This window comes from Equus asinus, chromosome 16 (assembly GCF_041296235.1).
Source record: "Equus asinus isolate D_3611 breed Donkey chromosome 16, EquAss-T2T_v2, whole genome shotgun sequence".
NCBI lineage: Eukaryota > Metazoa > Chordata > Mammalia > Perissodactyla > Equidae > Equus > Equus asinus.
This window is the reverse complement of record NC_091805.1, coordinates 14,272,355-14,287,843: the sequence shown is the minus strand read 5'-3', so window position 1 is coordinate 14,287,843 and position 15,489 is coordinate 14,272,355. Positions and strand designations below refer to the sequence as shown.

General features: G+C 36.5%; 1 protein-coding gene across 2 annotated transcripts in view; it reads left to right on the top strand.

The window, feature by feature from the left end:
- The first annotated feature begins 5,886 nt into the window (after positions 1–5,886).
- Positions 5,887–15,489, top strand: part of PIGK (phosphatidylinositol glycan anchor biosynthesis class K) — a 110,269-nt gene continuing 100,666 nt past the window's right edge. For both annotated transcript variants that reach the window (XM_044748901.2, XM_014849589.3), the window contains exons 1-3: positions 5,887–6,018; positions 9,393–9,446; positions 13,769–13,860. In XM_044748901.2, coding sequence (XP_044604836.2) covers positions 5,926–6,018; positions 9,393–9,446; positions 13,769–13,860 — 239 coding nt within the window. In that variant the 5' untranslated portion in view covers positions 5,887–5,925. The remainder of the gene's footprint in view (positions 6,019–9,392; positions 9,447–13,768; positions 13,861–15,489) is intronic.

The following is a 15,489-nucleotide window of genomic DNA, read 5'->3' as shown; positions in this document are numbered from 1 at the left end:
CTCCCCTATTCCAGATCCTAATCACATCAGCAAAGTCCCTTTTGTCATGTAAGGTCACATATTCACAGGTTCTAGATTAAGACAATGACATCTTTGGGGAGTCATTATTCTGCCTACCACAGTACCCTTCTAGCAATTTTCTTTTCTTTTTCTTTTTTTTGAGGAAGATTAGCCCTGAGCTAACATCTGCTGCCAATCCTCCTCTTTTTGCTGAGGAAGACTGGCCCTGAGCTAATATCCATGCCCATCTTCCTCTACTTTATATGTGGGATGCCTACCATAGCATAGCTTGCCAAGCAGTGCCATGTCCGCACCCGTGATCCGAACGGCAAACCCCAGGCTGCCAAAGTGGAATGTGTGCACTTAACCGCTGTGCCACTGGGCCGGCCCTGCAATTTCTATTAAACACATAACTCTTCCCCCTCCTCTGCACCATTCCAATAACTTCCTAAGAGATGCCTTTCAGGATGCCCCATATTTTACTAATCATGATATAATTAAAATATTCATTAAAAGTCTTTGGGACTTGGAGAATCTCACAAGGTGCTTAATGAATAAAGCAATATAAAATTGAATAATATCAATTGCACTTGTAGAAAATTCTCAGCTCATGGAGAACTAAATTCTATCAATTAGCTTTGTACCAATAGAACCAGTGACTTCTTGATGGACAAGGGAGGATTACACTACTAATGAAATATCAAGCTCTACATCACTAAAGTATTCATGGCTTTCTGTGTAGGTCATTAAGGCATTTTAATGACAACACAGGGTTTCCAAAAATGAGACTTTGAAGGGTAGTTGCTCTTCTGTTGCATTTCATTGGAGCAATGTTATTATGAGTTAGTTCTGAAGCTAATAAGAAGGTCATGAGATGGAAACTGATTACAACAGGACAACAAACTATCATTAAATGGCTCACTGAAAGGAGGGATGAAAAGCATTTGAGGCCAAACTGAAATGGAATTTAAGGTGGTCCAATATCAAAATCAGTACCAGAGAATGAAACAAATACACTAAAAGGAAACCCTTTTGCTTTAATTGATTTTTTCTATTTGTATTTTACTATATATCTAATTTACTTTCATTGAATTTTATCTTGCCCAAGGAAACATTTTGATTGTTAGATATGAAATGTTTCCATCAAATACTTGTGATGACTGTTGTAGCAAACAGACTTACCTGTAGCAATTAAACTACATAGTATAAATCACATTGCAAAATCTCTCCAGGGCCATGTTTCGATCCTGATTAAATTTATCCTTTCCATTCATCTTACATTTTATAAATGTAACAACATTTATTTAGTAGTCACAAAAGTATTTGTAATAAGTTTATGCAAGTTTGTCTTCCAAATTACTCTGGGTAGATATTTAAACTAGACCTCATTTGTATATGAATCCTAAACCTGGTCCACTTCCTGTGATGCTTATGTTAAAAAAATAGCACCACTATGCATTCATTTGTACAAGTCAGATATCCAAAAGTCACCCTCAAAATTGTCCTCTCTCCTACTTCCAAAATATAATCCATCATCATGTTCTGTTGGTTGTAATCTTAAAATTCTTATCAGTTCTCTCCATTTTTCATCATCTCCACTCTATCACTCTGGTCCAAGCTACCATTGCCTGGACTATTGCAATCACCTCCCAAAAGCTCTGCCTGCAGCCATCCTCCTCATTGGAGCCAGTGTGATCTTTACCATTCTGAAGCTTTCCTTGACCTGACCTTCAAGGCTTTGACAGGAGGTGGCACCTGCTTAGCAATGCAGTTTCATCTTGCAGCACTCTCTGTTTTGTTCTTTGAACTGCAAGCACAATGTCACTCAAAAAGTTTCTCTAATAAGCTAAGCTCCCTTTTTCCATAGGTTCTTTGCAGGAGCTGTTTCCTCTGCCTGAAAAGCTCTGCCCACCCTTCCATCTTTTCTTCATCAACCTGTTAATTTTAGCTCAGTCCATTTCCTCAGGGAACCCTACTTTGGTTTTTCTTATAAGGTTGGGTCCCCTCCTAGGGGACTAACTAGTCTAACTCTCTTATTAGACTTTTACATTTATTTAAATGCTTCTACTATTAATGTCTGCCTCCCCTAGATTGTAAGCTCCATAAGGGCAGGCACTTGCTCGGTCTTTGCTCTCTCTTCTACTGCCCGTGATTAGCACAATGCCTGGTACGTAACTGATGCTTAATAAATACCCACTGAGTAAATAAATGACACAATGGTGTTCTTGGTGCAGAAAGGAGGAGAGAGAAAAAAAGATATGGGAGGCATACAGGTAAGAGAAGAGAGTGAGAATAAACACTGATCCAAAACTGGAGTCAATAGAGTCAACCTGATTTATTACTTGATTGAAGAGCAATAGGAAAAACAGCATGGATAGACCTAATGGTGTACTTACTGTGAGTGCCAGGCATAAAAACTTTCATTAGAGAAGCCACAGATGAGTACAGATGTGTGTAATTTTGATCTGGTAATCAAATGCTTGTTTTTTCTTTTAGTTGCTAAGTTAAGTCAATTATTCACATAATGAATAGCTGAACTGAATTCTAGTCTAAATGCAGACTCTGGTTAAAAATTTTTTTTCTTTTTTAAAATAGAGATATAATTGACATATACAAGTGTATTAATTTTAGGTATGTAACATAATAATTTGATATTATGCATATATTGCAAAATGATTACCATAATAAATTAGTTAACATCCATCACCACACAGTTACAAATTTTTTTTTTTTGGGATGAGAACTTCAACATCTACCCTCTTAGCAACTTTCAAATATACAATACAGTATTGTTAACTATAGTCACCATGCTGTACATTACGTTCCCAGGACTTATTTATCTGATAAGTGGAAGCTTATACCTTTTGACCACATTCACTCCTTTCACCCAGCCCCTTCCCCACACCTCTGGCAACCACTAATCTGTTCTCTGTATTTATGAGTATGGTTAATAATTTTGACGAAATTTTGAACAATGCTATCGCACATATCAATAGATTTAAAAAAATTATTTCCCATGTTGAGTGGTGTTTAAAACTGCTCATGTGTCTTACATTTAGGTATGAAGCTGGCTGTATCCCATACATGAAAATCAGTAGTTCAATGGAAACAACAAAGAGAAACAGAAATCTACTTCTTTCACATGACAACGAATACTTATTCTAGTCCAAGAGCTAATGATAGGCTTAATGGCAAAGTGCTAGACCATTCCTTTTAAAAGAAAAATGAAGCAAGGAAATCTGCTTGCTATCAACATTATTAATTAATACTGAGCCATAAATAAGCTGTGGAAAAGAAATACAAAGAATAATACTGGGAAGGAAGACAGAAAAAGATAGTTTGCAGATAATATTATTGTAAAACTAGAAAAGCCAAAACAATTTGTCAAACAAGATTTTTAAATAATTTTCATAAGTAAAATAAGGAAATAATTCTTATTATTAAAATAATGAAAGAGCTGTTGGACACAAAATATGACCTACACATGAGCAAATAACTGATCAGAGTACATATTATAGATATTACCTATTTATAATTACTTAGATATATTTCCTACATAATGGAAAAAGAAATCCATTAAGAATAACAACAAATGTTTAAAATGCTTAGGAAGCAGATTGATTTAGACATCTCTGACTTAAAGTTTTATGGAGAAATTAAAAAATGGAACCACAAATAAATGAGAGACTTCCATGTCCCTGGATGAGAGACTAAACATGATAAAGGTGTCAGCTTCTCTCAGATTTATTAATAGATTTTTGTATAATCTCACTAAAAAATCCAAATAGTATTACTTTCTTATGACTTGAAAAAATTGTTATAAAATTCAGCTGGAAAATTACCAGGTGAAATCATCAAAGAATTTTGTGAAAAATGATGTCTACTGAAATGGTTAGCCTTAATGGCCAAATATTAAAATACATTAAAAGCAACAATAATTAAAATAACATGGCATTGGCCCTGAAATAGATATATATTTTAATTGAAGAGAACAGAAAGCCTGGAAATACTGTATTTTTTATAAAAATTTAATAAAAATTATCTTGAGGCAATGGGAAAGGCAAGCATTACGTAGAAAATCATGTTGGATAATTGGATACCAATTTTGATGAAAGTACTGGTAGATCGTTACAGCAATGGCTCCCACAGAATTCTGTCTCCCTGGTCCTACATCCTTGCATATCTCTGCTTGGATGCACCACAAAGTTTTGGGTGGTCTGTTATGCAGCAACAGATAACTCACATAACATTTTACAGCATATACCAAAACATATTCCAGATAGTTGAAGAGTTAAACATAAAATTAAAGAAAATAAAACTTTTGATCTGAGACCAGAATGAACTTGTCATTCAGGTCCCAGACAACTTCACTCAGGTCCCAGATCAAATGTTACCTCTGCAGAGAGGTTTTCCCTGACCACCCATTGAAGTAGTGTCTCCCTTCCCCTTCAGTTTCTCTCTCTTTATCCTATTTGTATCACTATGTGAATTTATTGTATTCATTTTTCTTTTCTTCTTGTTTGGCTTCCATCCTAGAAAGTAAGGTCCACCAGAGCAAAACCTTTCCTTTCAGCAGTATCCTGGTACGTTATTAGCATTTACTAGACTTTTGTTGAACTAATGAACAAATAAAAGACATTCTGGTAGTGTGCTAACTTTCTTGGTTTCACAATGGAAAACCTGAAATCTGACTACTCAACATTAAACATCTCACAAAGTGCAATAGCAAACGAAAAAAATAAAATGGAAAGAGAGACAAGAGAATGGGAAAAGCAATAGCATACAATATGACAAGGGCTAATGTCACTTCTTTATAAAGATATCATTCAAATGCATATGTAAAACAAAGCTACGAACGGATAATTTACATCAGAGGACAGACAGAATGTTTATAAACACAAGACAAGACAGCAGCTCTTGACAGTAATCAAAGAACTACAAATGTAATCACCTCAAGGTAACATTTTATACCACGGAATTTAGAGCAAAAACTCGCTATAATTTGGTGGTGTGTATTCTGATGGCATGGTGAGTTTGTACACTTTGTAAAGCAACAGCATTGACAGCATTAAAACTTTTGTGTCTTTTGATCCAAGATTACTATTCCAGGAATATTATCCAGAGAAAATAAGTCAACAAATTTAAAAAGCCAAATGCCCAAAGATACTCTCTACAATACTATCTTTATAGTAGAACTTAGAAAATTTGTATTGTTCGACAACGGGGCAATTACTTTGAGGCATCAACAAGGGATGGAATTGCATGTTACTATTAAATATTAAAAACCGCAAGATTATAAAGCAGCATAAAGACATGTTTATATTATGCTAGCTAGAAACCAGAATTTAAAATTTAGTACATATAATGAACGGAATGGAACGAATACACACGATCTTATTAAATCCTCAGTCTCTTTAAGTTTTAGCTCCACAATTACAGAACAACAATCTAACTAATTTCTCCTTGTTCGTACTTTTAATAAGTAATAGACTCTAAGCCTGTTAGTTGGAGCACCCCCCAATTTTCCATTTGAAATCGATCCAATTAACCACCTTTTTGTTCCCAAACGCTTGCTCTTCCCCCCACATCATGCTTCGCATATTCAAAGAATGGGGAGCACTATGCAAAAAACGAAACAGCTTCTTAAACTTTATGGGATCACGTTTTTCTCCCTCATCTTTCAAAAAAATTTTGGAACATTATATCTATTTCACAAAGCAAAAACCGAAGATGCAAACGATCAGCGACCTACGCCAGCCTCGCCCCAGCTAGGTAAATGCTCAAACGGCGCGCAAACGCCGACTTTTAAAGGGTGGGGAAGGGCGGGCCTCAAGCAGTTGGGGCTGGAGTCGCAAAAAAGCCTCCGCGCTGCTTTACGGCCCACGCCCCGCCCCTTCAGGTGCGGGAGAGCTGAAGCCGGCAAACATGGCCGCCAACTCGTTTCGGCCCCGGGCCCTGACTGCCCTTGCAGGGTTGTTGGCCTTGTCCTTCGGCAGCTTGGCCGATAGTCGGACCGAGGTAGGAGTCAGTCTTCTCTGAGCGACAGGGTGCTGGGAGGACAGCTGCTTGCGGCTGTGAGCGCCCGGCAGATGTCCTGTACACGGCTGCGGGACGCCTCCTGGAGCTATCAGCCTTCGATGGGCTGACCAGGCTTTGGGAGGGTGTCACCGGGGACGGCATAGGACAGTGTCGGTCTGTTTCAGCTTTCTAAAACGATGAATTAAAACTATCAACTCGTCGGAGGCAGGGGAGGACCTGACCCTTTGCTCCTACGTGTGTGCAGTGCTGGCAGGTGAAATGATAGCACAAGAGTGCAGGCCCTGCTTCCCTTCTGAACTGCATGCTCCCCTTTGGTCCAAGTCGGAGGGGTACGGCCCACAGGACGTTCTGACGCTTTTAAAGCTTTACTGTCCCCTGTACTCTGATGATTCCTCAGTCCAGTTCTCCAGTCTGGATTTCTAGCGTCATTTTCAGGCCCGCGTGTCCGGCTGCCTAAGGGGCCCGGGATAGTCAGTACACAGTTGAAATCTTCTGCCGACCCAACCTCCTATGGGGTTGCTCCTAAGCCAGAAACCTGGGAGTTTGTAATAAACTCCGATCTTCATCCCACATTTTAATCATCACTAAATTCTCTGTTCTGAACTCTTAAAATTGCTTTCACCTCTCCAGTTCCACTGGCTTCATGCAGCCCTGGTCATTTCTTGCCTAGACTATTGCAATAATTTTATCTTGTTTCCCCCGGGCTTCCAAACTCCCTCATTCAGATGCTAGATTAGTCTTCATAAAATGTAAACGTGATTAGGTTATTCTTCTGATTGCATCCTTTCGATATTTTTCCTTTGCATACGGAATAAAGTCTAAACGTCATGATCTGGTCTCTGCCTACTTTTCCAGTCTTCATAGTCAAGCCCATTCTCCCCCCTGCCTCAGTGCCTTGAGCTTACACCAGGCCTTCAAACTTTTTGAATACACACCCCCATCAGTTAAAAAAGATATTGAGCATGCACTCTATTCATGAATTACTGCTAATTTAGATATCCAATATTTATAAAGCATTTTTTTAGATAGTGTAAAGATCACTAGAAGTTCTACCATTTTCCTTCTTATTCTAGTGATTATCCTGTATACTTCACTTTGGATACCATTACTGTCTTTTGTAGTTACACAGTTGTGCTTTTTCATATTACTGTGTTTTATACCAGGCTTCCTCTGGCTGTTCACTTACTAAGACGTAGTAAAAGCATAACCTGCGTAGAACCTGTCCCTGTCCCTTACCTTTGCCCTTACCGTTGTGATTTGCGCACTTAACTAGCATAGTGCTCATCTCTTACAACCCATGTATGCTTTATACTGTTATTCCATCGTCTTTCACTTTGAGGACAACAGCTCCCTAACTGGTCTGTCTCAATTCATTTTTTCTTCTAGTCTATTCTCCAAGCTGCAGCCTGAGTAACTTTTAAAAATACAGATGTGGTCACGTCACCCATATACTCCTTAAGGTTGCTTTAAGGCTAAAGAACAAAATCTTCATCATACCCACAAACAAGGCCCTGTGTACTTGGGCCCCTGCTTACACCTCCAGTTTTCTCTCAGACTTCTACTTATGCTAATCTTTCAGTTTAAACTCAAAACTTCAGTTTAAATTTCAGTTTAAAGCTCAAAACCTTTAAGCTCCCTCTGTCATTAGGGCCTGTGTTCCCTCTGTCTGGAATTATCTTCACTCCTCTTCATCTTTTGGATCCTAACCTAAATGTCACTTCTCTAGGCAAACCTTCCCTGACCCCTCTCCCAGAGATCAGGTTAGGTCCCCCTGTTATTCTCTTTCATAATACTGTGTATCTTACCTTTCTGAAATGTCTAGTTTGCACTTAACTGCTTAATGTGTGTCTATCAAATTGGATAGCAACCTCTTGGAAGGCGAGTACTATGATTATTTTTGCCTATCATTGTATTCTGAGCACTCAGGACAGTGACTGGCCCATGGTGCCCAGTGAATGTGATGGATGAATGAATGTTACATTGTAGTGTAATGTGTTTGCATGCTTGTCTTCTTTATTGAACTCTGGGGTTATTGAGAGAAAGTAACGTGCTTTTTAGTGATTTTTATGTCACTGTGCATACATGGTACCTGGCACATAATGGGTGCTCCATCAACTGTACATAGAATGAATGAGTAATTTTGCAGTGACTCTGTTGTCTAAACAATCACAAAAGAGATTTGCCATCTCAAAATTTTCACTAAAGTCTTAATGATGTAAGAATTTTGGAGCTGGAAGGTTCGTTAAGAGATTTTTGGGTCAACTGATTTTCTGCATGAGAAGAGTCAAGTCTAAAGAGCTAAATGACTTATCCCAATCTCACAGCCAGGTGAACGATAGGATCTGGGCTACAACCCAGATCTTCAAATTCCTAAACCAGTGCCTTATCCCTTATAGCATGTTGCTTTCTTTAGCCTTTAAGCAGCTGTTGAGAAAGGTTTAATAAATATATATATGTATGTATGTAACTATAAATATATGACACACATTTGAGTAGAATTTTTTATTTTACTTTCCCTGAAATTTTCTTGTCAGCTGAAACTTAAAACAGTTAACATTTGTTATGCAACTACTATGTTCCAGTCACCATTCCTACATTTCTGAGTCAGGTAACATACCATTTTATAGATGGAGAAATGGAGGCACAGAGAAGTTAAGCAGCTTTACTATGTTTATACAGCTAGTGAGTAACAGGGCCCAGATTTGGATCCAGGTGGTCTGACTGTTGTAATAATTAGTGCTGTTTGGGAGCAGATCTGAGGTCCTTATGATTTATATTCACTATTATTTTAATATATAATCAAAATCCTGTTCGTTAGGTGTCTGAACAGTATTGGATGCTGAGATTTTTAATGTTCCATGTTGGCAAATATAATTCAGGTTTACTTTTATAGATTATTGATATGGTACATGACAGTATGTTAGAGAATGTGTTCAATCAAATTTATTGGTGAGTTGAAATAAAGTAATTGGAAGTACCCAGCACAGAGTAGGAACAAATATCGAATGAAATTTCAACAGGAAGAGTATTGTTATATGTAGAATCGAGACATGAAATAAATCATTCACAATTTGAAGACTGAGAGGAAAATTAGAGGGAAATAGGAAAAGCAGGCTGTGTTTGAGATAAAATGTTTAAAAACAAACAGCCCCCCCCAATCATGCCTCCCGGCAAAAAATAAAACTATTTTGTCCTTCATAAGATCAAATACTAGAAATTTTATAAACTTGCATAATGATGACTTACTGTTATTACAGCTCTAAAAACTCCATGAATCATAGCTGTCCTTTATTGATCTTTATTCGGGGAAATGCAGCTTTTCCTTCTAATCTCTGCTATTATTTGACTGATAGGATCAAGCAGAACAGTTCTTTAGAAGTGGCCATACAAACAACTGGGCTGTTTTGGTAAGTGTATTCTATGAAGGTATACCTTGCTGTTCACTTTAGATATGTCTGAGAAATTGTGTATGAATCAGATTTTTGAAAATAAAATTTTTCTTATATCTTATAACAGAAATTCTTTATTTCGATTTGGCTATATTTTAAATCGACTACATCAACTAATAATATTTTTTGCCTTCAGTATATCTGGGTAAATAAATATAAGAATAAACTAGGGATGCTGTTGTTAAGGAAGCATTTTATAAAATGTAGAATTATTTTAATGATGGAAACTAGTAATTGTATTTCTTACCTATAATATTAGTTTATAGATACTTTCCACTCAGGCTACTTTATTTTTATTTTTTTAATTGTTTTTTTCTGTTAACAAAAATGATCATTGTAGAAAATTCAAATTATGCAGAAAAGTTTACAAGAAGACAGGTTAATTTTACGTTATGTGAATTTCACCTCAGTTTAAAAAAAGGAAAACAATCCTGAAGTCCCATGTGCCAGGATCAAGATTTTGATGAACATTCTTCTAACCTTATCTCTTTTCGTATATAAGCATAAAATATATGATTTTATATAACTGGGATCATATTATATCTGCTATTTTGCAACCTCATAGCAGTATAGCTTCAGGATCTTTCCCTGCCGGTACATATGGGGATACATGATCATTTCCAAAGGCTGTATTGTTTTCTATTTGATGAATGTATCATAATCTCCAGTTCATTGGCATTTAGATTCTAAATTTTTCATAATTTTAACAGGGCTGTGTTGGACATCCTTGTACATACATGTTTGTGAACCTGGCTGATTTTCTTTTTAGGATAAATTCTTAGGCATAAGGCTGTGAAGTCACGGAGCATAATTGTCCTCCAGAAATGCTGTACCTCTTTTTCTAATCTCAAGTCTACTGTGTATTAACTTTTATCTTTTCTTTTTGACGGCTGGGCAACAAATTAAATTTTGTTTTAATTTGCGTTGTTTTGATTCTTAGTGAGGTTTGCTTATCGGCCCATTTTCTTTCTTTTACCTTTTTTTCTTTGTGTGAATTACCATCTTTAATTTATCTGGATTCACAAATTTGTATTTTTAATTCACCAAATAGAATACATGTAATCAATTTTGTTTTTCCTGTGCTTAGAAAGTGTTTGGATAATGGTTTTGCTACTGGGGATTCATTTAATGACATTTGCATGATTAGAAGATACAATAAATTTGACTTAATGAAAAAAATATGTAAAAGGATTGACTGGAAGGAAGGATTAGGAAATAAAGAGGCAAGAAAGGAAGCTGATTTTGTGAAAAATGAAGGGAGCAAAGAATGTACATTGTTTCAAAGCCAGTAACTTGTGTTGGAAAAGGAGGAAAACTGGGAAACACAAATTGCAAGAATACAATGGAAATGTAAAGGAGATGGGTAGAGGAATTCAACTAAAAGTACAGAACAAACATATAAGACTGTAATTAACTTTACGAAGGCCAAAGGAAGATTCTCTGAATGTTTGAGGCCTTGTAAGTTTATTTGGAATAGTTTTATAGAAGTATGTAATTATCTACAGGTTTCTAGAAGTAAATAAAGAGTGATTACAGTTGCTATACATATTTGTATTAAATAAAATTTTATTATCATTAAATTGGACAGTAAAATATCAGTTCATGGCTCATTTTCTTGTTCTCCAGAAAAGAGCACCTCTATATGCTACCCCTCACAAGAGATTTTATGAAGGAATTGAACAAAAGTTGCATAAGATAAGGAGACAGGTTTTCAAAGACCACTTAAAAGTGGGGAAAACTGTCAGGAGGCAGGCCGTGATCCGCCAATTTGAGAGGATAACTTGCTCTGCAGGAAACCGAGGGCTCTTCCATGATTAGTCTCTCCATGGAATTCTTGGAAGAGGGAATAACTGCCTATGTGCAGACAACTAATTGCTACAGGGCTCATCCTTGAGTGTAAGAGCCTCTTAGCTTCTACTTCACACGCATCAAAGGCTTCCTTGTTCTGGGAAACCTGTGACTAAGCCGCTCTTCGGTCTCAGTAACCTGGGTCTCAGAGGAGAATAGAGGGTGAAAAAGAATTATTACTGAGCATTTCACAACTGCAGTTTTCATATTTTGTGCATATTTTACACATTAACTCAGACTTAGTATAGTGAGACTTCAATAAATTGTACTTTCTTAAATGGAAAATTATGAAATTTGACCAGGGCCAAGTTGAAAGTACTAAACATGCATTTCTTTCAATGTTATGTAGTTCAGATTTAAAAAATATATTTATTTTTTCCCTCCCACTTTGACTTAATTTGTTTTTAGTCTTGACTAGATGATCACAGGTAAATAAGATGCCCCTTTGCTTTTGTGATATGACTGAAAAAACTTTTCCCACCAGAGGGAGGTAGAAGGAAAATTAGATTCCATTTAGTCTCAGGATCTGCTTTGAAACAAACATATTTGCATCTGTTTAATAAAAAAAGTTATAAAGATAATCCATACTCATAGTTAAAAAGAAGTACAATGAGGAGGGGTGTAAACTGGGAAGTTATTGCACCCCTCTTTGACCTCTTTTTTTATTCTCTATAATCTCTATTATCAGTTTCTTGTGTATCCTTTCAGAAATTTAAAATGCATACAATCAGATTTGTGTCTTCCTATCCCTCCTTTTAAAAAGACTAATGGATCATATTCTTTTATAACTTGCTTTTTTTTGGTATTCCATTCAGTGACTATGTAATAATTTATATTAGGTTGATATTTTCTGGTCCCTTCTTTTTTCCTACCTTAATTTCATGTCCAGTAAACTGCTGGTGAAAATGAGGGCAGTTTCTTAGGTTTATGCTCATTGAATACTATAATAGATGAGAAATCCTTTTGGATATGGTAAAGTGTACTGAATATACTGGTTTTTATTTTGACTAATTCAGATATAAATTATATTATTTTTGCTCAAGTTAGGGAACCTGTAGATTCTTTGCTACTTATGGGTCGTGATTTTGTTTCTTGCTTTTTGGTTTTGATTTTTGCTAATATAGGCAACATTATAGTGAAAATCCTTGAATACATATTTTTGCATATTTCTATGAGCTAAATCAAAAGATAAGTGCATTTTCAAACTTGATATATGTTGCAGAGTACCCTCTTAGAAGGTTCATATTAGTTTACCTTCCCATCATTAGGATATGAGTATTCATTTCCCCACACCTTTATCAAAACCATCAGTTGTCAGACTTTTGAATACATACCAATTCGATTTGTATTTTTTAAATTATGACAGAAGTTGAGCGTCTTTAGGAGTTTTATCTTCCATTTTTAATACTTGTTTATGAAATGCTTGCTCTCATTCTTTGCCCATTTTTCAAAATAGGATTGTTCATCTTTTTCTTCTTGAGTTATAATTATTTCAAGTTTTTCGTTTCAGTTAGGATTTTATGGTATTTTGACATATGGAGTTTTACATTTTTATGTAGTCAAAAATTTTAGTCTTTTTAAAATTGGATTCCAGTTGAAAATTCATTTTAATAAAATAATCTTGTGGTTGCTTGCTGTCTGCGGGGGCAAGAACGTGTATGCTCTTCTGGAAACTGTCGTGCACCTGCTCTCACCAGAGGCACGTGGTGGGACTGAGGAGGGTGTTGAGTAGGTCTATGACCAGCTGACCCCAGGTTCAGTTACTTCCTTTGCAATGGGTTCTCAAGAGTCTGACCTTTGAGGCATGGCATTAGATTTTCCCAGTACCTTTGATATCATTTTTAGGAATCTACTTTCTTTTTTTTTTTAAGTGTAAAACTTGTTTGAATTGTTTCTACTGTTCTGTTGAGTTCAATAGTTTCATTATAGTGTATTCTCTTATGTGCATATAAAACTGTTTAGTGTGTTATGCTTTAGTCTCTATCCTCCGTTTTTCACAACTAAAATTAGGAAGCAATCCAGACTGAAAGGAATATTATATAATTCAAGGTAGCTAATTTTCTTTTCAGTTCTGTGAAGAGATTATGGGCATCTACTTTGATTCTAAAGAATTTAATCTTTTAGAAATAGGCATTATAGAGTCACATAAATTGAGAGTAACTAAGTTGGTTTAGTATTTTATTAAGTTCTCCAAAGATTTGTTTTCTCTTAAGCTAAAAGGTCTTTTTATTTAATACCAATTATGAAAGACCTCTCTCTAGAGGTTTTATTGGTTTTATTGACAATTCTTTGTGTGCTTTGTTGTTTCTAAGCCTGAATTATGATATACTCTTTCTTTAGGCATCTCTGTTTCCTACTTAAAGAGAAATAGTTCTGTAACTCTGTGGCTTATTTTGGTTAATAAAAATAATATGTTTGTTTTAATACTTTAGGTGTGTACATCCCGATTCTGGTTTAACTATCGACATGTTGCAAATACTCTTTCTGTTTATAGAAGTGTCAAGAGGCTAGGTATTCCTGACAGGTAAGAATTCTAAATAAAGCTTAACTCTGAACCTCAGTAAAAATCACCCTTAGATGATTGTTATTATATTTGTATTTTTGTATTGCTTTTTAAAATGTAAAGAAACCAATCGTGTATAAAGTAGCTGTTACTTAAGATCATAATGGCAAATTATATGAAACAACAATCAATACTAAGGGAAAAAGATTTGATATAAAGTATAATTGTTTGGTATCTTTCATTTAATTATTAAATGCCTCATTCTGGGTTTTTAATTGCAGGCAACAGAAGGCAATTCTGACTGATTCAAGTAGAAAAGGAATTTACTGAAAGCATATTGATTAGTTCACCAAATTGCTGGGAAGCCTGTAGCCTTAAATAGTCAGGAAAAAGGACGAGTTAGCAGAGAAGACATATCTAAAAATCATGGCGTAAACTGGTGTAGTGCCGACGATGCAGCTTCAAACTGCTGAGGGCTGCACGCGGCCGCTGCATAGTGCTGCCCTTGGCTTTGGAAACTTAGTGTTGCGACTGTTGCCTGCTGCCAAAATCCAGCCTTTGCCGTCCCAGCTTCTTACTGTCTCTAGCTCTTAATTTAGAGTCCTTGGTGGGAATGTCATGTTGGCAGAGTGTAGATTAAGTGCCATGTCCATGCTGCAAAAGTGACAGGAGGAATTACTGTGTGGTGTTGTCAGCTTCTATATAGGGGGTAGGCTTTGCTTTCCATGAAGACTCACAAGGTGGGATATTTCCTAATTACATGAGGGAGTTCAGGTACTAGGCAGAACCCCCACAACTCCACCCGCAGATGGAATCCTCTACATTTGGTTTGTCAGAGATGATCAGTTTTTGCTACTCTCCAAGCAGTTCTAGAAGAAACTGCAGTGAATTCGGTTACTTAGGTTTGATTTATTTCGTCCTGTGTTCCTCTCTACCTACGAGGCAGTGTGGAAAGAGCTTTGCAGTCAGATGGATCTGAATTTGAAATTTGGGTTTAGTGGTGATTTTGGTTAAGTCACTTCACCATATGAAGCCTATTTCCTCAGCTAGTATGTGGTGAGAGTAGTACCTTCTTTGCAGGTTTCAGGCACTTGCAGTAAAATCAAAGAGAGGGGACGGCCCTCTGGCATAGTGGTTAAGTTAGCATGCTCTGCTTCGGTGGCCTAGGTTTGCAGGTTGGGATCCCGAGCACAGACCTGTGTACTGCTCATCAAGACATGCTGTGGTGGTGTCCCACATACAAAGTAGAGGAAGATAGTCCCAGATGTTAGCTCAGCGACAATCTTCTCACAAAACCCCTCCCCCCCCAAAAGCAATGAGAACCATGTATAAAGTGCTTCAGGAGCAGAAAGGAAGCAGTGAATGACTCAGGAAACAAAGTTATATCACATTTTATGTAAATAGAGCATTTTAACCTTGGAAGCTGACAAGAACTATAATTTAAGTCTTATATTTCATCTGGAAATTAAGGCAACTTGATAATATTACCATTTTTAAAAAGTACATTAAATTAAGTCTGAGAAAGGATGATTTGTTGTATCAAGTACACAGGTATTCCTGTAATTAGCCCATTATTATAATTTGTCAATTGGTTCTCCTCAAATAGGTCTCTGTGGTCAGTCTGGGTTTTAGCTGCTGGGGCATCTATAC